A 25,138-nucleotide genomic window follows, 5' to 3' on the forward strand; every position below is an offset into this window, starting at 1 on the left:
CGGAATCTTGATGATTTAGAGGTCATTTGCAAAGAAGAGTGGACCAAAATTCCTCCTAATATGTGCAGAAACCTGGTCATCAACTACAAAAAACATCTGACCTCTGTGCTTGCTAATAAGGGGTTTGCCACAAAGTACTAAGTCCTTTTGGCAAGAGGGTTCAAATACTTATTTTCCTCAATAAAATGCAAATAAATTAATACAAATTCTTTAAAGTCGATTTCTTGATTTTCTTTGTGATATTCTGTCTCAGCATGTTAGACTACACCTACCATTAATATTACAGACTGATCGAGTCTTTCTTGGTGGGTAAACCAACAAAATCAGCAAGGGATCAAATACTTGTTTTCCCCACTGTATATGAAAATGCAGCACCCAAAAACATGATCAATGCCACAAATAACCATTTTGTTCTCTACAAGACAAGCAGGAAGTGCTTTACGAAACATGCGTCCAAGCGAGAGCGAAAAAAAGAGGAACCAAAGAACAAAGCTGCACGAAAATGAACAAGGCCACTGCATGGAAGCAGATCTTTGGACTAGGAGGGTCTTGAGAAGGGAAGACGAAAATAGACACGCTGATGTGCGTCTGTTACAAAACAGAGTGTGTGTCGCAATTCTCAGAAACGGCACTGCAAAGAGCAAGCACAGCTCAAATGTGGGTCAGACTGGACTTCAAGATATGAAACGTTCCCGAAATCATTAATACATCATAAGTAAGGCGAGCAAAGTAGTCAACAGCTGTTTTGAGGTTTTTTTTTTAAATACTGAATTTAATAAGAAGTAATAAACGTGTCCTTCATATAAGGGATAGTGTACAGTGATCTGGTCAGTATTGCAAAATAAAGCCCAATAGACTGATTCAGGGTCTTGAATAATGACTGGCTTAATATACATCATCTCCATAAAGCTATGTAAAAAAGCAATAATAATTCAATTTGTGAGTAAAAACAGGTTCATAATAAATAAATAAATATGCTTTAATTAATCTCTGGAAAAAATACATTCGTCAGGCTAATTAATTGGGTGCCAATATTTATACTCACAGGCCCGATTAGTAACACGTTATAGTTAGTCATGCTAATTTATGTGGACTTATTTTGTCCTGGAACGAGAACAAACTTCATTAAGTACACTTAAGTTTTATTAGATATCAACGTTATTTCATTCAAAATGAATTGAATTGTTGACATGGTGAAGTTTCCTGTAAGGAGACGTGAACATTTATGGAAGGAGTCTCCAGTGTCGGACACAGAGATAGAGGAGTTTAATCGTTGCGGTTTCTTGGTCACCTTTAACTTCAAGAAAGAGAGGGTGAGGGAACCCCCCACAAACAGCAACAGGCTAGTGAGGGATAAACAGTTTACAGCTGTTAGAACGCTAGCAAAAACAAGAAGTAACTAGTTTCCTGGACATTCCACAAACATCAAATGTAACTAAAGATGGACAGTGTGGGAAATAAGGCCGGACCGGTGGACATTTACTGGTAATTTTCGCATTTGTCCGTCTGTATGTCAAAAGCATCAAACCGGAAGGCCCGTGAAAAATTTTAAAGATACGGGTCTAATCTACTTCCAATATGTTACACTGGGCGAATACATTATGTCGTAACACGACCTGTGAAAAGGGAGGCCCCTGTGAGCCCAACTTTAAAAATCCATAACTTGGCCACCGAAGGTCTTCGCCCCACCAAAATTTACAGGCACCTCCCGTTCCCTGAGCCCTTTTGAACCAGCCCAGGGAACGGCCTGGTACGACCTTGCCTCGGCCCATTATTTGTCCCCGAATCCCCCACGTGAGCGCTGCTCGCCGAAAACTTTAATATGAGCCCTGGCTCAAGCCAGCATTTAAAAATTCATAACTCTGCTACCGAATAGCCCAGCCCTGCCAAATTTTTTTTTACAGGCACCTTGATCTCTCCGAGTCCTTTCGAACGAGCCCAGGTGTGAGCGCAGATCACGGAAAGCTTTAGCACGAGCCCTGGCTCCTGCTGCCTGTGTGCGTGGGGATTTAAAAATTCATAACTCTGCCACCGAAGATCCTAGTCCCACCAAAATTTACAGGCACCTCCCTCTCACCGAGTGGCACACTAAATAATAATAATAACTCAGTATTCACTGTTGTTTTTATTGCACGATGCAGGTGAACTAGTGTTTTTAGGATTGACGGTATCTGATTGATCCAATCGGTTGATTAAGAGTTTAGTTTACATGAAACTTTGCAGTACAGTATGATGTTCAGTACCAAACTGCCAATCAATGGTTTTTTTATTATGGGCATTTTTTAAATTCATAATAAGAATGACAGTCAGTCATGCGCTTTGTAGGATGTAGATTTATATTTTAATAGGAGTTTTTATTTTTCTTCTATTTTCCAAGTTCTAGTTTAGCATATTTTAGTCTGAATGCCAAATGATGTGACCATGTCGAGTTTTGAGTCATTTTAAAAGTCATTTGTTAGAAAAGTTACTTGGAATCTCGTACTCAAAATTTTAACTCTGTTATGTAAGAACAGTTGTATTGCTAATTACTAAGGCCGAATCCCATTTCACCCCTTGGACCAACCCCTTGGCCCTTCCCCTCCATTTTGCGCGTTTACGTGAAGGGGTAGGGGTATCCCAATCCCAGTTAACGCGGAGGGGTAGTAGAAGGGGTAGGGCTTCTGTACCCCTCCAAACGGAGATTTTCCTGGAGCTGACTCCGAACGAAGGGGTTTGAGTGATTTCCCACAATGCCATGCGGATTTCAGCGAGATTTCATGCGGATTTCAGAAAGATGGCGGTTCCTGCGGCGAAAGATTGTCATAAATGTATTTTCTCCATTATTTACGTGTTTTAAGTTGTTATCCAGAGGAAACACGCCGCTTGATTCGCTTTCGAGCTGAGAATGAGCAGCGATTTCTGAAATCCAAGCTGCTGCTAAAAAGCTTTGGGAGTGAGTATTGTTTTCGGTTGCTTGACTGCGTACGTTTTGTTCTGTTATTCTCGCTTTTATTGTTTACATGAGTGTTCTGACACCTCATTCTGTCGGATGTGGTGCACGAAGCGCCAAAGATATCCCATTCAGTGGTGTTAGTTAACAAATCACACCCTGCCAGCAGAGATTTCTGGTTCTGGCTCTGACTGTAGCGGCTGGTCGCAGCCAATGACGCATTTGGTCGCGTTTTGCTAACGTAAACGCTGACGGAGGTACGCGATGACGTATGCGATCGTTGAAGGGCTATCCCAATACGTAAGGGTTGAATTTCAAGCCCTATCCCTTGTAGCTCAGTTTCAAGGGGAAGGGCCAAGGGGAAGGCGGATGGGAAGGGGGAGGGGTAGGGGTAGAAATTAGAATTGGGATTGGGCCTAAGTTTCTTATGGACTGATTATAAACCTAGTATAAGAAAATAGTCATTGTTGACAATGTTTCATGAGTGGTGTTATAGTACCTATATATGAGTACCAGTAAGTTGTATCCAACTGGAACATCCTTGGCCCCTCCATACTTTTTTCTAGACATGGAACTGACCTGTGTGTGCTACTGGTTTCTTGGGTAGAACTTTAAAGTGCTGATGACACGTTTTTGACATCTTTGGCGATGTTTTATAACATAAAAAGTAATTCCCGATGATCCATATATTAATTCACGAAGGCGCCTATTTTACAAGTTATGATAAAAAAACATGGCTATTTGGGCAAATTTGACAGGGCTGCAGCACCCAGGAGACGAAAGAGGAGGAGGAGCTATATGACGTCAGCGAAAGAACCTTCCTCCTAACTTACCAGTTTGTTGTTGATGCGACAGGTGTTCAGTTTGTCATTATTAGTATTATTATTATACATATACAAGTTATTATGCCTTCGCGTTGTGTTGCCGGCTTTTGCTCCAAAACCTACAAGGATGGGGTAAGTTTATTCAAGTTTCCCAGAGATCCCGAGCTGCATGCAAAGTGGGTGAAGCAAGTCAGGCGCACTCGTGACAAGTGGGAGCCCTCACCAACATCCGTCCTGTGCTCTGAACACTTCGATTTGGATTGTTTTGACACCCTTCCCAGCTTAAAAGAATCTCTTGGGTGTTCAGTTCAGCACAAACGTGTGTTGCTACCATCAGCAGTGCCTACACAGTGTTGCCAGATTGGGAGGAATCCCGCCCAGTTGAGCGGTTTCAAGTGCATTTTGGTGGGTTTTGAACATATTTTGGGCTGGAAAACATCAGCAGTATCTGAAGTTTTCCAGCCCAAAATATGTTCAAAACCCACCAAAATGCACTTGAAACCGCTCAACTTGGCAGGATTCCTCCCAATCTGGCAACACTGCCAGTATTCCGGAGGGGGTCTACTAGTAGCTATGCCGGATCCAAAGACAGTCCTCCTGTCAGAACATGTGTTGTGAAATGACATAAGATAAAGGTACGTAGAGCTATAGACTCTACATGATAATCATAAATGTAATCATAAAGTCGGCGTGATATCAGTCATGTATTTGCTTGTGAAAGCTTGCGGCTTTCATGTAACTGCCGCCTAGCAACGAGAGGCAAAGGGTAAAGAGGGTAGGCTATCATAGATTCTATTCGGAAGAGATCAACACAATTCTAGACTCCCAGAAGAGGAAGAGCTAGAATTAGAGAGTTCACCGGCGTTTTCATGCGCCATTTCCATTGAGTAGAACCAGAGTAGAACAGCCAGTGAACCGCAGCGTGTTCTCCCGCTGACGTCACAACATAGCCGTAAGCCATGGACCCAGTTTTCTTGCGCTGTGCAATTAAAAGTTGGATATTCGCGTAACAACAGCTTCTTGTCACGTAATTATAACAGAAATCTAACATGTTTGCCATGTTGTATAGTTTATTTAAGAAATTGCATAGAGTCATGTTCGTGTCATCAGCCCTTTAAGCATGTTTTTCTTGAATCTTCTGACATTTTCCTGTGAATTATATTCAATCTGTAGTGCAATTAGTAACTAATGTCGAGCGTAATTTGGCCTTTGAGGATCACAAAAACGTGCCTGGAAATAGCTGAGAAGCATCTCCAGGCATCTAAAGCCCTTCAGCTTCGCCTTGGACCCCTGGCTGCATTGTTCCGGGCTTTTAGCCCATCATTTGGACAGGCTGAAATTTGGACAGACATTTCAGACTTGTCTGTCCTGTGACAGTCTGCTTAAAATTCCTTATTTCCCACACTGGATGGACAAGTATGACAACCATGTTGTTCTTTAACCTTTTCTGACAGTACACTGGCACTGATTAGAGCATGTCCCTGTCTTCCAAAACGACCACGCCCCTTTTGGGTGAAAACAAGTGCTGGCGCCAAACTGGAAAACAATTGTTGAGCGGTAATGATATACTTATTTGTCTGACTGGCCATATGGTTTGGGCTCCTAATAGCAAGACAGTGTTCTTACTTTATGGTCTTAAGTAGGCAAAAACCTCAGATTTTGTATTTACTGCCAGTCAAATTAGAGGAGCTGTTTTCATCCTAAAAGGGGCAGGGCGTTATTCAAGGGTAAAGTACCTGCTCTGGATGTGTCTCAACAATTGAATTATTTAAATCACTAGAAGTCTGTTCTAAGATTAGTCTGGACACTGTTGGGTTTCTGCGTATAGAGTAAAGGGACTGTGTGTTTAGCTGCTGATGAGCAGGACGATGGGAAAGTGGAGAGGTGTGAACCCCAAACAACTCGCACCTCTCCACAAGAACACTGGTACAGAGATAAAACGGGCAGCACAACTAAAGTGGTTTTGATAGTAAAACACTGTATACAACTGCCACAATAAAATAACATTTAAACCTAGTACACCAAGTAAAAAAGAAATACGTGTGAAAACTGCAGATTCATAAAGCATCAAGGCTTTAGTGCTCAGGTAAGACAGATCTGTGAAACCTTCACAGAGTAGTGAACTCAAAAAGCTAGTTATACTAGTGAAAAGGTTAAAAGGTGAAAGTTTTGAGACTCACTGAGGAAAGAGGGGCGCTCGTCAGGATTGGCGGTCCAGCCGCACGTCATGATGTTGATGAGCGTCTCTCTGCTGGGGATATCCGCTGGCAGGCTGTCCAGTCCAGTGTCTGGTCGAGAGCCACGCAGGACACTGAACATTATCTGCATGGGGTTTGTAGCCTCTGACCCACAAAGATAAACACAACACTCAGCAAACGGGAGAGATGGATTAGGAAGTAAAACTATGAATTAAAGTGCTACGTCAAGCTTGAACCAGTCATACTGACCAGTTCATGCTGACGACAGCTGTTGGATTTCTATTGCATCAGAACTCTTATGAGCAAAATTTTATTCATTCTATTCAATCAACAATACACACATTTAAGTCAGAATTAAAATAACACATGATGCTTTTGCTCTTTGGATGATAGGTATTTATAGTCACTGTAATATCACGTAATAGGAACACCTGTACCCTACTCATTCATGCAAGACAACAGTTTAGAAAGATCAGGCTGAGTTTTGTCCAATTTTGGATGAACCTGGACCAAGTGTAGCTTCAGATTTCCTGTGGAGCCTGATCTAGCCCTGGGTATAACTTTAAACTGGTGGGGAGTCTCAGGTCTGGGAGGACTTGAGTATTGGTGAAAGCGGAATTACCCCTTAATCACCATTGCTTCCAGGTCCGCTCTGACCCGGAGTGGTAGCATCTGCCTGGGTTCCAGCTATGGGTTAAATAGTACATCACCAGTAAGGCACTGGCAGCAGGGCGCTTTTCGGTGCAATGTGGTAGATGAACCCAACAGAGTCAATGGTACACCACCAGATGCCATGCGGAAGAGCCACTCAAATGGCCAACGGATGATTGCATCACTTGGCAAGTCAGTTGTCACTGCAGGGCAACTTCCATATGTCAGGTCTGTGGCACTTTTGTGCACCACCTGACATCAGGTCTGGAGGTCTAGAGAGACAACACGATGGGGACGCGACATTGTTTGCCTTACCTTACAGTGCAAGGCACTTCATTAGGAGAGGAGAGTAGTACGCAAGAGCTCACGAGGCAAGAAGTTCCATGGAGGCTCGGCCAGGCTGTTTGTGCCACTGCTGCGGGCGACTCTCTTGCTCTTGTGTGGGCCTTGCGGCTCATCTGTGTTTCTGCACATCCTAATGAAGCAGTCATCGTCGCTAGCGATGGACAGCCGCTGCCACCGACGGAACCGGAGGTGGATTTTCTGCTGTTGTAGCCAAATCTGTGTCAAACTTTGGCACATTGTGTGTTCCGAGATGCGTTTCTGCTCACCACAGTTGTAAAGAGTGGTTACTGTATCCCTTCTGTTAACTTGAACCCTTCTCCCCATTTTCTTCCTCATCGCTCATCAACGAGGCATTTCTGCCAGCATCAGTGGATGTCGACCCCTCCCGCACCATTCGGTATAAACTCTCGAGACTGTTGTGCGTGAAAATCCCAAGAGATCAGCAGTTTCTAAACAGCCCATCTGCTCCAGTCAAAATCACAGAGGTCACATTTCCCCTCATTCTAAAGATCGATGTGGACATCAGACTGGAGGACCATTTTCATAGGAGAAGCCATGGCCTAATGAAAAAGCAGCTTTGGGACCAAAAGGTTGTCGGTTCGATTCCCTGGACCAGCAGGAACGGCTGAAGTGCCCTTGAGCAAGGCAGCACACCCCCAACTGCTCCCCAGGCTGCTCTGGGTATGTTGTATGTCACTCTGGATAAGAGTGTCTGCTCAATGCTATCAATGTAATGTAATTCATAGTTCTTAGAACTGTTAGAGAAAGTTCCCTTTTTTGTGTCCCTGCACTGCAGGAACCACAAATGATAATAGGCCTTAGAATGCCATTTTGATGGACTATTTTTTAGCTCCTACTTCAGGATATGTACTCTCCCAGCACAAGAGCAACCATGAGTGATGTAAGTGTATGCTGATTGGTTGAACATGAGCCAATGCAGCACCGGCTACCACCATTTTTAAAAATCAAATCAATGTAAAATGTTCGCTGTGTAAGGTTACGGTCACACTACAGCTCGTTATGGGTTATTGATAAAAATGAGGCGTTTGGTGGCAATGTTTCCCCCGAGCTTCGGGAAGTATTCCCAAACCCACCTGTGAGTAGGTCTTCGCTACTTAGTTTGCTGATGAAAACATTGCCACCAAATTTCAAATGCATGCCTTGAAATTTTTGGCAACTTTTTTGGCCACTCACAAGGCGGAGAAACACCAAAAAACAAACAATTTGCGAACAGTCTCGGAAAACATTCATCGTGCATCGTACGAGTGGTGACAATCTCACACGCTCACTCACTATCCATTAAGCTGGCGGGTGTGACGCTGCATGATAGGCTTTCACCCTCATTTTCCATGCTGTTCGGTCCCTTGTATCATTTGCAGTGAGGTTGGTCACCTTTAGGCCATTTATGACCACTTCGCATCATGTTTTGCGTGGTCTACCCCTTCTTTTCCGCCCATCAACCTGGATGTTCCTTATGGTGTTAATACAGCTCTCAGCCCTTTCTACATGTCCAAACCATCGCAGCCGCTTACATCTGATAGCAGTCACGAGGTCAACCATCTTGAGCCTTGCACGTAGGTCACTCATGCTGGTAGCATCATCAGATTTGAGACCACACATCCACCTTAGCATCATCCGCTCGTTTCTCTCCAGCCTTGCCATGTCGATCTTCCTAGGGGCCCAGCACTCACTGGAGTACAGCATACTGGTAATGCTACCAATTTTTCATTGCCAAATATTCGCAAACCCATCACGAGCTATAGTGTGACCATAGCCTAAACAACAGCTCTTAACGCTAGTATTAAACAATTTTATGCGATATATAAAAGTCTTTGCTAGCATTTCTTTCAGCATTCCTACCCTTGAAGCTGTGTAGTTCTCAGGGGAGATTTTAACTCAATAAGAAGAATTGTTCGATTCAAAAGCACCTTGACCTGGGTGCCCTATGCTGCTGTGAAATATTGACTGACTTGATAACTGCATGAATGAACAGGTGTACATACAGTGGGGCAAAAAAGTATTTAGTCAGCCACCAATTGTGCAAGTTCTCTCACTTAAAAAGATGAGAGAGGCCTGTAATTTTCATCGTAGGTACACTTTAACTATGAGAGACAGAATGGGGGGAAAGAATCCAGGAAATCACATTGTAGGATTTTTAATGAATTAATTGGTAAATTCCTCGGTAAAATAAGCATTTGGTCACCTACAAACAAGCAAGATTTCTGGCTCTCACAGACCTGTAACAACTTCTTTAAGAGGCTCCTCTGTCCTCCACTCGTTACCTGTATTAATGGCACCTGTTTGAACTCGTTATCAGTATAAAAGACACCTGTCCACAACCTCAAACAGTCACACTCCAAACTCCACTATGGCCAAGACCAAAGAGCTGTCAAAGGACACCAGAAACAAAATTGTAGACCTGCACCAGGCTGGGAAGACTGAATCTGCAATAGGTAAGCAGCTTGGTGTGAAGAAAATCAACTGTGGGAGCAATTATTAGAAAATGGAAGACATACAAGACCACTGATAATCTCCCTCGATCTGGGGCTCCACGCAAGATCTCACCCCGTGGGCTCAAAATGATCACAAGAACGGTGAGCAAAAATCCCAGAACCACACGGGGGGACCTAGTGAATGACCTGCAGAGAGCTGGGACCAAAGTAACAAAGGCTACCATCAGTAACACACTACGCCGCCAGGGACTCAAATCCTGCAGTGCCAGACGTGTCCCCCTGCTTAAGCCAGTACATGTCCAGGCCCGTCTGAAGTTTGCTAGAGAGCATTTGGATGATCCAGAAGAGGATTGGGAGAATGTCATATGGTCAGATGAAACCAAAATAGAACTTTTTGGTAAAAAAACTCAACTTGTCGTGTTTGGAGGAGAAAGAATTCTGAGTTGCATCCAAAGAACACCATACCTACTGTGAAGCATGGGGGTGGAAACATCATGCTTTGGGGCTGTTTTTCTGCAAAGGGACCAGGACGACTGATCCGTGTAAAGGAAAGAATGAATGGGGCCATGTATCGTGAGATTTTGAGTGAAAACCTCCTTCCATCAGCAAGGGCATTGAAGATGAAACGTGGCTGGGTCTTTCAGCATGACAATGATCCCAAACACACCGCCCGGGCAACGAAGGAGTGGCTTCGTAAGAAGCATTTCAAGGTCCTGGAGTGGCCTAGCCAGTCTCCAGATCTCAACCCCATAGAAAATCTTTGGAGGGAGTTGAAAGTCCGTGTTGCCCAGCGACAGCCCCAAAACATCACTGCTCTAGAGGAGATCTGCATGGAGGAATGGGCCAAAATACCAGCAACAGTGTGTGAAAACCTTGTGAAGACTTACAGAAAACGTTTGACCTCTGTCATTACCAACAAAGGGTATATAACAAAGTATTGAGATGAACTTTTGTTATTGACCAAATACTTATTTTCCACCATAATTTGCAAATAAATTCTTTAAAAATCAGACAGACAATGTGATTTTCTGGATTTTTTTTTCTCATTCTGTCTCTCATAGTTGAAGTGTACCTATGATGAAAATTACAGGCCTCTCTAATCTTTTTAAGTGGGAGAACTTGCACAATTGGTGACTGACTAAATACTTTTTTGCCCCACTGTATGTTCCAAGTGGCCAGTGATGACAGTCATATTTAAATCATGTCAAAATGATCACTGGTAAAAATGTAACACTTAACACCAGTTATGACATTCTACAGTTACAAACACACGCACACAAATGACTTCCACTACCTTCATAAGGTATCCGTCGAGACAACACTTCCCACGTGATGATGGCATAACTGAAAGAGGAAGCAGAGAACATAAGAGTAAATTGGCTGAAGAGTTGTCACCAGGGAATCCCCTTAGAGGAATTAAAACTCTCACTTCAGTGCAGTCCAACAATTTCAACAGGCCCCTTTGACTAATTTAGGACAAATCAAGGAGGAACATAATAATCATTCTGTTCAGAGGATTAATTCTTACACTAGAACTACAACTTCCCGGAAGAACCAGCCTCAGAAATGGGGAAGTCTACGCAGGTGTGACTGTTAGCGGGACATTGCTCATTGTTCCTAGTTCTGGGAAATGCATCAAAGCGCGACGAGAATGTCTTTGCTTCAGAGATCTGAATGCGACACGTTCACTGTCTGAAGGTAGTACTGGATACAAGATGAGTGGTTGAGCTGCAATAACCTGGAGGAAAATCAGAACAATTTAACCCCCCCCCAAACTGCTATCGTACGAGTGATGTCAAACATTTATTCATCTCATCTCATTATCTCTAGCCGCTGTATCCGGTTCTACAGGGTCGCAGGCAAGCTGGAGCCTATCCCAGCTGACTACGGGCGAAAGGCGGGGTACACCCTGGACAAGTCGCCAGGTCATCACAGGGCTGACACATAGACACAGACAACCATTCACATTCACACCTACGGTCAATTTAGAGTCACCAGTTAACCTAACCTGCATGTCTTTGGACTGTGGGGGAAACCGAAGCACCCGGAGGAAACCCACGCAGACACGGGGAGAACATGCAAACTCCACACAGAAAGGCCCTCGCCTCGCCAGCCACGGGGCTCGAACCTGGACCTTCTTGCTGTGAGGTGACAGCGCTAACCACTACACCACCGTGCCGCCCGTCAAACATTTAATCAAAAAATATTTCGTTCACAGATAAAACAAGGTGGGGTGTCCTGTTAGAGGAAAATAACCACAATAACGAACCCAATGTTGATCATTTTCCATAGTCATCAGCACATTATACCACAGCAACTTGGCTAATACATTAAACAACGTAATTAACAATGATGCATTGTACATTTTATCACTTTCTAGTTACATTTAATGTTCTGGAACAGGTTAGGTCACTTACAACCGTGCCCTCACCAGCTGCTCTTTCTCGTCATAAATAAAACTTCAATGAGAAATCATTGAATGCAAACTCCTCTGTCCTGAAGATTTTCCTATGGTGGAAAACTAAATTCGTTACGATAAATCTCGCAATCAGAATGTCTTCTGACCAATCAACAGCACCATGGCTTGAATGCGATTATGTACAGTACAGTCTATAACAGGGGTCTTCAATTAAAAGTCACTGAGGTCCAGTTATTAAATTTTGTCCAAGTAGAAGGTCCGACCCGAAGTCCAGCTTGTGTCTTATAGCCTTCCCCGATGTCCACATTTTCATATGGTTTCAACAGTATTTATTGTTCATTTCCAATGCAGGAAATGAACTGAGTGCACAACTATCTCATCTCATCTCATTTCATTATCTCTAGCCGCTTTATCCTGTTCAACAGGGTCGCAGGCGAGCTGGAGCCTATCCCAGCTGACTACGGGCGAAAGGCAGGGTACACCCTGGACAAGTCGCCAGGTCACCACAGGGCTGACACATAGACACAGACAACCATTCACACCCACATTCACACCTACGGTCAATTTAGAGTCACCAGTTAACCTAACCTGCATGTCTTTGGACTGTGGGGGAAACCGGAGCACCCGGAGGAAACCCACGCGGACACGGGGAGAACATGCAAACTCCGCACAGAAAGACCCTCGCCGGCCACGGGGCTCAAACCCGGACCTTCTTGCTGTGAGGCGACAGCGCTAACCACTACACCACCGTGCCGCCCACAACTATCTCTTTTACCATAAATAAAAGTAGTCCCAGGAAAATAAATTCAAGGCCTTTATTTCAGATTAAAGAAAACAGAAACCTCAGAATAAAATAAAGTGCAAACAGAGTGGAATAACTCCTTTTTCTCTTAAATTAAAGACGTCCCAACCTGAAGAATTGAAGGCCTAGACTTCAAGTAAAAAAAGTCAACTCAGTAAACATTAACTAAAAAGTGCAAACAGAGCGTTGACTTAACATTTTCTCTTCTTTGTTCTTAAAATAAGGAGGTCCCAGCCTAAAAAAATGAGGGCCTACTTTTCAAGAAAAAAAAAAAAAGTCCACATCTTCAGAAAACAAGTGGCCTTTAGGGGGGGAAATGCAAACAGAACGTTTTTCTTTGAACTTTTCTCTTTTAATTCTTCTTTTACTTTTCTTAATGAGAAAAATGGGCATGTGGCTGACCTGCCAGTAATTTAAAGCTTGGTTGGAATTGAGTTAGTGCCATTCTCATGCAGATATGTAGGTGCTCATTGTTGAGCCTCAAATAATGTCTCAGCAACGGCGTTTAAGCACTCCTTCGCAACTGTCCCATCACTAAATGTTTTTTTTATGTTGCTCCAAAATCCATGCTACTTTTAAGGAACATTCGTTTGCACGTTGCTGGGCTACAAGTGTACGTGTGATGAGTTGGGTAGACCTGTCATACTGTGCTTGCAGTTGGGTTATTTTGGTTGCCCTCAGCTCGGACTTCAGCGGATAACTTTGCTCAAAAGAGCTGTGCTTCGTTTCGTAGTGGCGCTTCACGTTGCCGCTTTTAATTAATGCCACGTTTTCAGAGCATATGAGGCACACTGGTTTTGAACTGCTCGCCGGAAGAATGAACATATATTTCTCCATCCATTCATCTTTTAAAACAATTTTTCTTGTCTACTTTCCGCCGCCTTTTGGAGCAAGCCATGTTGTCTCTGAACTTAACTCTCTTCCTCTCTGCTTGTTGCTGCGCTGGGTAAACTAACGATTTTATTGGCTCAACTGAGTGAAGCTATTGTCGTATTAACTGGAGTAGCAGCGCCCGCTGTCAATAGCCACGACCGTCCAAAATAATGCTCCATGAAAATTACTTAATCTCGTGAATTTACAGGTCACGGGTCCGAACAGAACCATCACTGGGTCCGGATCCGGACCGAGGTCCGCCATTTGGTGATGCCTGCAGCCGGTTTCACTAAGTTAGACTATGACTTTAACTTAGACAGCGGGTATAGTCGGGCTTAGCATAGACGTCTAACAAATACTGTTGCACAAAGCAGTTAAGACTCCGACTATCTTAAGTCGTACTATGCTGCAAAGGACTGTGGGTATTTTAAGACTCTTTTCAAAACAAAAAAAAATGGCGGACACAGTGGTCGTTCAGTGCCGTTTAGCCACTTGGAAAATCTGGCTATATTAGAGGAATTTAATTCCTACAAAGACGTTTTATTAGGCAAATTCAGCGAAGAATGTAGCAATAAGAAAAAACATGAAGTGTGGGAAAAAATAACGTCTGTGAATAGCGTTAATCCATCTGCGAGAAGAGACGTTGCTGCCGTGCGTAAAAACACCCCCACTGGAGGAGGGGGTTTGAAGAAACTAAAAGTAGCCACCGAAATGGTCATCAACATTTATGGCGACGAGTCGCCCTTATTCTGGGGAGTGAAAGGAGGAAAGGAGAGCGGAGTAACCGGCTTCGTCAGACCCAGCAGCAACTCCCTTAGCAACGTTGAAGCTGAGGCTCCTTCACCCTCGGAGTTGTCATCACCCAGTACCTGCGCGGATGTGACACTACACGAAGAGCCTACCAAAAGGAAAGACTGCAACTTAAATTGAAGAGACTCGCGCAGATGGAGGAGTGATGTAGTAATGCGTGTGTGTGAGAGAGAGAGAGAGAGAGAGAGAGAGAGAGATGAGTGGTGATGTAATTATATGCATAAATGAATTGATATTTATATTTTATTTATAATAAAATGAATAAGCTGGCATTACACTGTTTGTTCTTTATTGAATACTTTATAGTTAGATTATAATAGCCTAAATTTGTGTATTACATACTTGCAATGTACTTCACTGCCTTAACATTTCAAGCTTTCTTGTAGTTATTGACATTAATGGCACTTATGGCTTGACTGTTTTTTTTTTTATTAAATTTTATAGCCCTTAGACCCATATTAGACTGGGGGGAGGGTGTCTTACTTTTTAAGCCTAAAATTAGACTTAAAAAATTAGTCTTAACTTTTGTGAAACTGTCTTACTTGCATTAGACTGGTCTATAAAGAAACTTAAGACCAATCTTAACCCACAGACCCGTCTAAACTACTTTAGTGAAACCGGACCCTGGTCTATAATGAAAGTAATGACGCATCGAGCATAAAATCAGTACGATGCAGACCTGTACATGTCCTGTTTGACATCCGCTCTCCGAGTCTTGTTGGGTTCGTACTCTTCGGGAGGCATGTAGATGACTGTGCCGCCCATCTCAGCTGGCTTCGATCCGGAACCTTTGCTAATCGAGAGCTGGCGCCATTTTGACAAACCAAAGTCGGCTATCTGGAAAGGAACATAAAGATCTTCAAAGTTATGTTGTCGAGGAAGCACATCCATATTAGTTTCTAGGAAGAAGACAAGAGTTGTCCTGGTTTCTTTGGATTAGCAATGTGCCAATAAGTAAATCCTGTTAAAATACGTTTTAAAGAAGGCGGTATGTCATTCATTTAAAAGAAATAAAAGTATTCACTAGAAAATGTGCTCCGTCAGGCCAAGAGCTGTCTGGAACAGTGAGGACTTGGAAGGAACACTGAGGGCTTTAGAAATGCTGACTCATGGCTTATGAGGTTAAGAAAGTACTCCAATATTGACTCAAATTTCAGCTAATACAGTAAGCACGAGTCAATAAAAAGGAGAAAACTGGTCCAGTGAAATGGTTGTTAATCCAGTTCCCTTGTGCTGGCAAATTGCGAAATTGAGGAAGCTGTGATGAAAATGGCAAAACCTCTGGCAAGCTCCAGGCTTGTGGTCAAGACAAAGCTCACAAACCTTCACGTGGTACTCGCCATCCAGAAGAATGTTCTGTGTTTTCAGGTCATGATGGAGCAGCGGTGGAGTCATGTGATGGAGAAAGTTCACACCCAGAGCGATTTCATACAGAATGCGCAGCCTGAGAGGCCAGGCCACCACTGGATACATGTTTTTCTGAAAGAAAGAAAGATCATAAACAAATATGACTCAGAGCTGAAAAAACAATGTTACAACAAGCCTGAGACCTGAAGTTCTCAACTCTGAAAATGTGTCCTCATGACATGGTCTAGCGTAAATAAAAACTAGGATTTTTAAAAAAAGGGCTTGCCTTTGGTTCGACCTGCAACTCTGACTCTTAACTAAAACTATAAAGTTTGCCTTGGACCTTTTCATGAGCAGTTGGTAATCCAGCCTTATGTTATGATGGCAGTGATTTGAGACTTCTCCAACTCAATGTCTCATTAGAAAAAAGCCCTCCGTTAGCTTTAACAGTTGTGTTATAGACTGTAATTTAGATGAGCGGCACAGTGGTGTAGTGGTTAGCACTGTCGCCTCACAGCAAGAAGGTTCTGGATTTGAACCTCGTCATCAACTGGGGCCTTTCTGTGTGGAGTTTGCATGTTCTAACCATGCCTGCTTGGGTTTCCTCCTGGTGCTCTAGTTTCATCCTACAGTTCAAAGACATGCCGATCAACTGGCTACTCTAAATTGCCCGTAGGTGTGAATGTGAAAGGTTGTTCGGCTGTGTGTTACCCTGCGATATATTTTGGTGTACCCCTAGGTCTGCATAATTGCTTATGCTAAGGTCACACACAGCCGGTCGAACTGTGAGAACCTTGGCTGGGGCCTACCGTGGCGATCCTGCCAGATTTTGGAGGTGATCCGCTGCATAAGTTTGGGCGGAGTAAAATATGTAAACAAAGCCACGGTAGCTGCGATGGAAGACCCTGGGAAAACCAATGATGGCAGTGACACATAGCGACGTATGGCCTTATGGCAATAATGGCAGTGTGTATGGTTTTGCATAGTGAGCATAGCCATGCTCACTATGCAAACTTTTGGTTTGACAGATGGTTATGACAGATGAATTCATGTGTCTGGCGCGTGGAAATTTTCAACATGGCAAAATTTTTCAGGGATGGAAGCCACACTTTCCCAGTTGTCAAGGTAGCTCCCTGGCTCTCACGTATTACAACAAAAGGGCTCGGAACGCATGCCAGTTGACCCCCGGAAGGCTAAAAATCATCTCCCAGGATCTACCGTGAAGTGATTGTGGCTATGTGAGACCTTATGTGAGATCACAGGGTGCTAATATTTTTGTGCCTTCTTAGAAAATAAGTCTTTTGTCAGTAAATAAAATGGAGGAGCTGCTTGGTATCAAGCTAGTGCTCACATTCGACTTCCCAGAAATACCATGGTAAAACAGTAATTACATGACCCCCACATTTCCATGTAAAAGTATCCAGTTTGAATAGGGCTTTATAGGCAACCAATGTCTCCGGTTATTCTTCTGGTCTAACAAGTTTACATGTTCGACAGCTGATAATCTCATTACCAAACCCTCCATAACCTGGATCAGATTTATTGCAGCAGGGACTGTTTTTCCCTGAAAGCTGAACGAATAATGACTCATGATGATCTTTAATAGATAGATGGATCCTCCACTATCTAATAAAGATTGTGGAGGATCCATCTATCTAATGTGTTGATTAACCTTCTGGAGTTGAGAGCTTCACCGGCGGAGCTCGGCAGGTTTAGAATGAGTCGGTCATGTATTTAGATCAATATCTTTGCAAGTTTTTTATCATACAAGCATAATAAACATATTGACAGAAACTTTATACTTTCCTATGTGCCCACCAAATATTATATTTTATTTTTTTATATTATATTTTTTAAAATGACCTAAATTAGATGAAACATAAAACTTCTCACCTTACTCAGTCACACCGGAGTCGGAGCGCTGAGCGCCCAGTTACGCATTCATAAAAGACTATTTACATGGTAACGGCATGATAAATCATTTTCACTCTTTCGGTTTTGATTTGTTTCTCTTTCTCGGTGGAAACGCCCACCGTAAACAGGATAAAATCTGTCAGCCATGGTTTAGGCTACCTGTTTGGAGGTAAAACTTGTTGTGAGATGGCATGCGGATTTTATGTGCTTTGGATGATTCAGGACAGCGATTCAATTCATGATTCAGGACAGCAATTCCATTCAATCTTGAGAGCTGCGACGTTGATGATGAACGGCATCATTTTTTTACTTTGACTCGATCCAGCTGAAGATCAACTCGAGTAAGTGTAAATATTTATTTTATTTCTGATGAGCAGATCGGTTGATATGCGTGTGCTGTAGTGCATACACAGGAAAAATGACTGAGCAGTTTTTCCCAGAGTTAAAAGCATTTTCCTCAAACATAGTTAATTTTGCTCCATTTTGAGTTTAGAGTGTAAAACTTGGAGTTGGAGTGGGAGTAAAATTACAGAGTAATTGTGTAACAGAGTTGGTTGTGGCTCTGAACCGAGTAAAAATTAACAAGAGTTAATTTCAAAACACACTGAATAGAGACAAACTTAAAAAAAAAAAAAAAAAACATAAATGAAGCTGTTGTAAAATGCAGTTTTAGAACCATGTTGGAATGTGTGAAAAACATGACCTTACCCATTTGTGACGAACCATTTTTGTCACTTGACCTGATGGGATGGGTTTTCACTCTTCTTATTGAATGGAATGGAATTTTTTACTCTTCTCACTGAGGCTACATCCACATGACAACGGCAACGAGATTTTTTTTTTTAGCGGGTAAAAAAAAAAATCATCATCGCATCCACATGGGCAACGGATCAGTAAAATATCAGGTACATATGGCAACGCAACGCTTGCTGAAAACGATGCAATACACATGCCACACCTCTACGTGCGCTGTAAGACGGTCCCATCGGAGACACCAGAACAATAGAAGAAGTAGGACGCATGCGCATAAACCCCTTCTTCTACCCGGCGTGAAGCACTCACAGGAACAAACACACAACAACAAGAAGAAGATGGCTGCGACTACGCGAGGAAATCGTGCCTTCTGTGTGTACAAATTAGTTTTATTAGTGTGCATAGTTTTATATAACTTAATTTTCTTACTGTGTGTGAACATTTTGAAAAGCATTTTTATATAATTTATATAACTTTTTATATTGTGTGTGAACATTTTGAAAAGCAGTCTTATCCAATAAAAAAAAGAAATTCAAGAAATGGTTCAGTTACTTGTTTATTTAAAAGAAAAGCTGTATACAAAAGTGAATGCAATGCAGTGGTTCATACAAAACAGTCTGTTGAAGGATCTTCTGACCCTTTTCCCCTCTGCCTCCATTATAGTCAGGTAACTGTTGCTTTGTGTGGAAGGCTGTACTTTCTGTTCATCAAAGCAGGTGTAAATTGTCTGTCTGGCAGGCCAGTCAGGTTAATGTGTAAACAATTTCAAAAGATTCTTATCCAATAATAAAGATTCTTATCCATTGTTACTGTTGTTGTTACGAATGATGCGCGCGAGAGTGCTGCTTGTTCTAGTCATGTGGTTGCGACGTCATCGTAAACAAATCCGTTCTACTCATCCAGACGACTTCGCAACGGCGCCGTTGCCAGATTTTTCCACTCTGGAACCCGTTCTCAAAAAATATCGTTTTGGGGCACCCAAAACGCCGGTGCCGTGTGGACGCCAGGCCGAAACGATAAATTTTTATCAGATTCACTTGAATCCGTTGCCGTGTGGACAGGGCCCGAATACCCCTCCCACTGCCAACCCTTTATCCCAAAACAATAGGACATACATTTTTTTGATGGCCAGTTAATTGTCCAAATCAACAGAGCAGATTTAAGTTTCTGTGCTTGATACATTCCTCAGACTGAACAGAATCACCTCAAGTAACCAAAAAGGTTTGTCACAATGGGTAAGACCATGTTTTTTCCACATATTCCAACACAATTCTAAAACTGCATTTTACATCATCTTACAACGTTGTAAAAAGCAGTTAACAGATAAATATCTGTTGTTATTTTTTTTAAAGTACAACCATAACATACATGCTACAGAGCCATTATTGTAGCTGAACTTGTGCTGAATACAAAAAATGTCATAGGACTTTGAAAACTGCTTTCAAACTGCTTTGATTTGTTGAAATTGACCAAAAAAAAAAAAAATCAATCATCGCATACCAAAATCATTAGGGTGCCAGAAAATACCTTCAGACCTCTGAGGGTTAATCTGAAGTGTCCTCTACTCTACACATGATTAAAAATCAGCTTTATTCTTCATGTGCAAGTGAGGACACGCTTATTTTCCAAACTGAAAGTCCACCATGTTGGATGATAACAACAACAATCAGAAACCGGCGCTTCACGTGTGAGCTGCTGCAATGCTTCGGGATTTTCTTTTGATTTATTTGCCTTTGAAGAAAAAGACAATGCCTTCTTTGTGTGTAGGATACAATTGCGGTAATAATGCTACTTGTGAGAAAGAGAAACGGTTCTTCAGAATTCCCAAAATAATTAAAAACGGAGACGAAACAGATGAAGGACTGTCCAGAGAACGCTGTGCGCTGGCTGTGGTTCAAAAACATACATCGTAAGGACTTAACTGAGGAAAAAGCTAATTACACCCCCGCGCGTGTGTGTGGTAACCACTTTATATCTGGTATGAGTTCATTGCTAATTAAAAGCTCTCTTTTCTGCTGATTAAATTGAACTTTTGAGCTTTGGCATGAACACACTGCTTATCATCTTGCTAGAGCTATGCAATAAAACAAATCCAGACTCAACACCAAACTCTAATTAAGACACGATTAAGGCCATTATTAAAAAAAATGTTCTGTTTCCGGTCCACCGGCCGGGTGAGTGCCGTTTGTGCGGTTGAAAAATTTTTTTTTTTTAATGCCAGTTTTTCGACATTTTTTTCGGGTTCGTAAATCTAAAATCGAACTTGACATTTCCGCATTCCCAGGGCTTTCCACTAAGGCTCATACTAGCCAGCCATGACAAATAAGTAGCCAGCCGGGAGGGGGGGAGGAAACACAAACTCCTGTGCACGCAGTTCCCAGGATTAAATGTATTCTCCACAGACCATTTATTTATTCACTTTACTCAAATACAAAGTAAAATGGCAGTAAATCTTCTTTCTTTTCTTGCGTATTGCATCATGAGGCGTTCCTGGCTTGTAAATCTCTTATTTTCGGTGCATGACACATTCACGCAGCTGAGCATGCTATGAATTAACAACGACAACGGTCTGCAGTGGCGGCTACACAATTACACGCTCAGCGAACATTTCTCCATTTGTGTATGAAAATACACTCCAACCACTCAGTTTGGTTTCATTTACAACCAACGGTGTCTTTTGATGCCAGCACGTAATTGAACGAGAGAAGACTGGTTTACCGGAGACAAAATAAGCGTCATCTCTGCTTCTGTTCCCTCCGACACACTACTGCCTCCGCCGAGTGCGCGCGCACACACACCGCATGTCGGGGCCGCGGATGAGTTACTCTCCCTTGATCAACAAAGTCGGCGGGGAATTTGTGGTTATTATCGGTACAAACAGCGTGAATCACAACTTAAATGAGTGCGGTTCAGTTTGACATTATTGTCAGTCCGTTAGATAAACATTTCATTTTATTAAAATCGAAAATTAATATTTAGAGCCTGTGGGCTACAAAAATAATATTCATTAAAGTAGTCGGCTGTATGGCCGGCAGCCGGCGCTTGTGGAAAGCCCTGCATTCCGCGCAGAATATAGAACTGAATCAGCTCTGCGCATGCGCCGTGCGGCACAAAAAAATGTCAGCCACCATGAAGGAAGCAGATCCGGAGTTTTCAAACATTTGCTTAAGTGTGAAATCGCAAAATGATATTCTAGCGAACAACAAAATAGTAAAGATTCAGAAAAACAAATCATTCAGTGATCATTTTAATAGTGTAATTTCATCCGAACTAGGCCTAACGGTCGATTTAGAACTACAAAAAGTCCGCGTGTCGGACATTTTAAGTACCTTTGTAAAAGGTTGCAGTCAGCATTTGAAATGCTAACTTAAAGTTTTTGTACAAGTTTCAGTTGATTAAACTGTCATATTTTATTAAATGTGTCTGCTTTTGTAATAAAAAAGTACTGAAAGAAAAAGCAAACACAGCATTGCGATTTCTTATCCATCCATAAAAAAAAAAAAAATCCCTCCCTCCCGACTGAAATTTTTTTGCTCACCCGGTGGACAGGAAACGGATTTTTTTTAAGGACGGCCTAAGATCAGGACGAAAACATCTCGCAGTATCCTGTTGCTTCTTCTCAGTAAATGAAAGATCTGCCAAGAAAGCCAGATTAGAAGCAGCGCAAACCTTTGGATACACAAGGAGAACAATGCGAGTCAGCTTTGCCAGGTGAGAGATTAGCGATGTCGTTCCAGTCACCCAGTAACTTTGCTTTACTTATACACTTTGTTTTATAGACGCACCGGAATCAAATTTGTGCGTTAGTCGTCCACGAGGTTTGTAGAACGAGATCGTTCATGCTGATATCAGGGTATTCAATTGGTGGTAATGAGGCTAAATCCTCTGTATAATTGGACAGCTTTAACATATACGGGTCAAAGCCACAAATTTCAACTTTTTCCTCTGAATCTTGACTTGGCAGAGGACTCCAGATAATCATAGTATTTCAAGAAAGTTGGAGATGCATTACAGTTATTGTTTGCACGAGATGGCATTTTGAATTTGTATATCATCCAACATGGTGGCAGGTGCATACGTCACACTGTTTTTGTCATGTGGTTCCACACGAAGAAAATCTGGATCAGGTTTGTTAGAGCAGGAACTGGACCTGAGAACTTCTTGTTCAGGGTCACACAAATTAAGCACCACGTACAATGCAGAAGTCTTCCGTACCTCGTGCAGAAGCTCGTCCAGAGAGCCATTGGTCATGAATTCGGTGATGATGCAGAAAAACTCGGGCTCGTTGCACACGCCGAAGATCTGGATGATGTGGTTGAACCTGGCCTTGTGAAGCACTTCGGCCTCTTTCAGTAAGCAATTCCTTTCTCTGCAACAAAGTTTAAAAAGTGATGAAAGGACTATGGGATTCCCCTGCTGCCCGTGTTATGGCCAAACTCTTTAGTCAGTCAGATTGTACGGTACAATAGTGAATCTGAATTTCAGTTTCATTTCTGCTCTCTCTCTCCCTCTCTCTCAGACTGAGATTCAGCTGTACCTCTGACCACCACTAAAGCACCGACACTGGACATCCCTTCCAAAACTCATCAATAAACATCTCCTTCGAGAAAATATTACCAAGATAACAACTAGCGCTTTACAAATACATTGTTACTATGGAAACAGTAGTGTTAGATTTACAGCCAAAACTGTCCAGCATGCTCTTGTATACAACCCCGATTCCAAAAAAGTTGGGACAAAGTACAAATTGTAAATAAAAACGGAATGCAATAATTTACAAATCTCAAAAACTGATATCGTATTCACAATAGAACATAGACAACATATCAAATGTCGAAAGTGAGACATTTTGAAATTTCAGGCCAAATATTGGCTCATTTGAAATTTCATGACAGCAACACATCTCAAAAAAGTTGGGACAGGGGCAATAAGAGACTGGAAAAATTAAAGGTACAAAAAAAGGAACAGCTGGAGGACCAAACTGCAACTCATTAGGTCAACTGGCAATAGGTCATTAACATGACTGGGTATAAAAATAGCATCTTGGAGTGGCAGCGGCTCTCAGAAGTAAAGATGGGAAGAGGATCACCAATCCCCCTAATTCTGCGCCGACAAATAGTGGAGCAATATCAGAAAGGAGTTCGACAGTGGAAGAATCTCTGTGCGTAAGGGTCAAGGCCGGAAAACCATACTGGGTGCCCGTGATCTTCGGGCAATACAGGCATGCTTCTGTATTGGAAATCACAAAATGGGCTCAGGAATATTTCCAGAGAACATTATCTGTGAACACAATTCACCGTGCCATCCGCCGTTGCCAGCTAAAACTCTATAGTTCAAAGAAGCAGCCGTATCTAAACATGATCCAGAAGCGCAGACGTCTTCTCTGGGCCAAGGCTCATTTAAAATGGACTGTGGCAAAGTAGAAAACTGTTCTGTGGTCAGACGAATCAAAATTTGAAGTTCTTTACGGAAATCAGGGACGCCGTGTCATTCGGACTAAAGAGGAGAAGGACGACCCAAGTTATCATCAGCGCTCAGTTCAGAAGCCTGCATCTCTGATGGTATGGGGTTGCATTAGTGCGTGTGGCATAGGCAGCTTACACACCTGGAAAGACACCATCAATGCCGAAAGGTATATCCAGGTTCTAGAGCAACATATGCTCCCATCCAGACGACGTCTCTTTCAGGGAAGACCTTGCATTTTCCAACATGACAATGCCAAACCACATACTGCATCAATTACAGCATCATGGCTGCGTAGAAGAAGGGTCCGGGTACTGAACTGGCCAGCCTGCAGTCCAGATCTTTCACCCATAGAAAACATTTGGCGCATCATGAAACGGAAGATACGACAAAAAAGACCTAAGACAGTTGAGCAACTAGAATCCTACATTAGACAAGAATGGGTTAACATTCCTATCTCTAAACTTGAGCAACTTGTCTCCTCAGTCCCCAGGCGTTTACAGACTGTTGTAAAGAGAAAAGGGGATGTCTCACAGTGGTAAACATGGCCTTGTCCCAACTTTGAGATGTGTTGTTGTCATGAAATTTAAAATCACCTAATTTTTCTCTTTAAATGATACATTTTCTCAGTTTAAACATTTGATATGTCATCTATGTTCTATTCTGAATAAAATATGGAATTTTGAAACTTCCACATCATTGCATTCCGTTTTTATTTACAATTTGTACTTTGTCCCAACTTTTTTGGAATCGGGGTTGTACAATTAATCAAACACCTTCTGACCAACCAACACTACATTACCCAACACCAGTATTCAAAATATAACATACCGATGATGTAAAATGCATTTGCAATGAACATGGTTGGGATCAAGGGTCTTTTATGCTGTGTATGTACAGTACCAAGTTATCGCTGCTTTCCGGAAACATTACATTTTCTGGAGATATTTCTGACTATGAGTGAAACTCAACAATTGCTGTAAATTTATGACTAATTACGGATTGCGTTTCATAAACAATATCTCGCGTCCTTAAATGGTGTAATGAAATACTTGTAGTTTGGATGAAAGACAAGAAAGACCTGAAACTCCACTTCCTTCCCAGCTAACATTCTATACACTGTTGTCCCTCACCTTTTCTGTCCTGAAGACAGTTTTGGCTCCCACTACACCCTCTACCTCCTACCTACGACCTATTCAAAATCTCTTATACAATGGTGTTTACTATGGAGGAGGGCTACAGTTCTCAGAGTTCTGCACCTTTCAGAGTTCCATAGCTTTTCTCAAATCACTTTCTTTCTCGAAAACGACTCATTCAAGGATAGGGTTCTAGCTCACAGAAGCTATGCTCTGCTTAA

At 42.3% G+C, this 25,138-nt stretch overlaps 2 protein-coding genes across 6 annotated transcripts in view; one reads left to right on the forward strand and one right to left on the reverse strand.

The window, feature by feature from the left end:
- Window positions 1–25,138, forward strand: part of LOC132891563 (sorting nexin-16-like) — a 75,786-nt gene that overhangs the window by 16,854 nt on the left and 33,794 nt on the right. The window lies entirely within an intron of this gene.
- ripk2 (receptor-interacting serine-threonine kinase 2) overlaps window positions 1–25,138 on the reverse strand; it is a 49,400-nt gene that overhangs the window by 13,234 nt on the left and 11,028 nt on the right. For both annotated transcript variants that reach the window (XM_060929227.1, XM_060929234.1), the window contains exons 2-6: window positions 22,534–22,687; window positions 15,628–15,783; window positions 14,984–15,141; window positions 10,695–10,744; window positions 5,934–6,095 (exon numbers count right to left, since the gene is read on the reverse strand). In XM_060929227.1, coding sequence (XP_060785210.1) covers window positions 5,934–6,095; window positions 10,695–10,744; window positions 14,984–15,141; window positions 15,628–15,783; window positions 22,534–22,687 — 680 coding nt within the window. The remainder of the gene's footprint in view (window positions 1–5,933; window positions 6,096–10,694; window positions 10,745–14,983; window positions 15,142–15,627; window positions 15,784–22,533; window positions 22,688–25,138) is intronic.

This window comes from Neoarius graeffei, chromosome 1, assembly GCF_027579695.1.
Source record: "Neoarius graeffei isolate fNeoGra1 chromosome 1, fNeoGra1.pri, whole genome shotgun sequence".
Taxonomy (NCBI): Eukaryota; Metazoa; Chordata; class Actinopteri; order Siluriformes; family Ariidae; genus Neoarius; species Neoarius graeffei.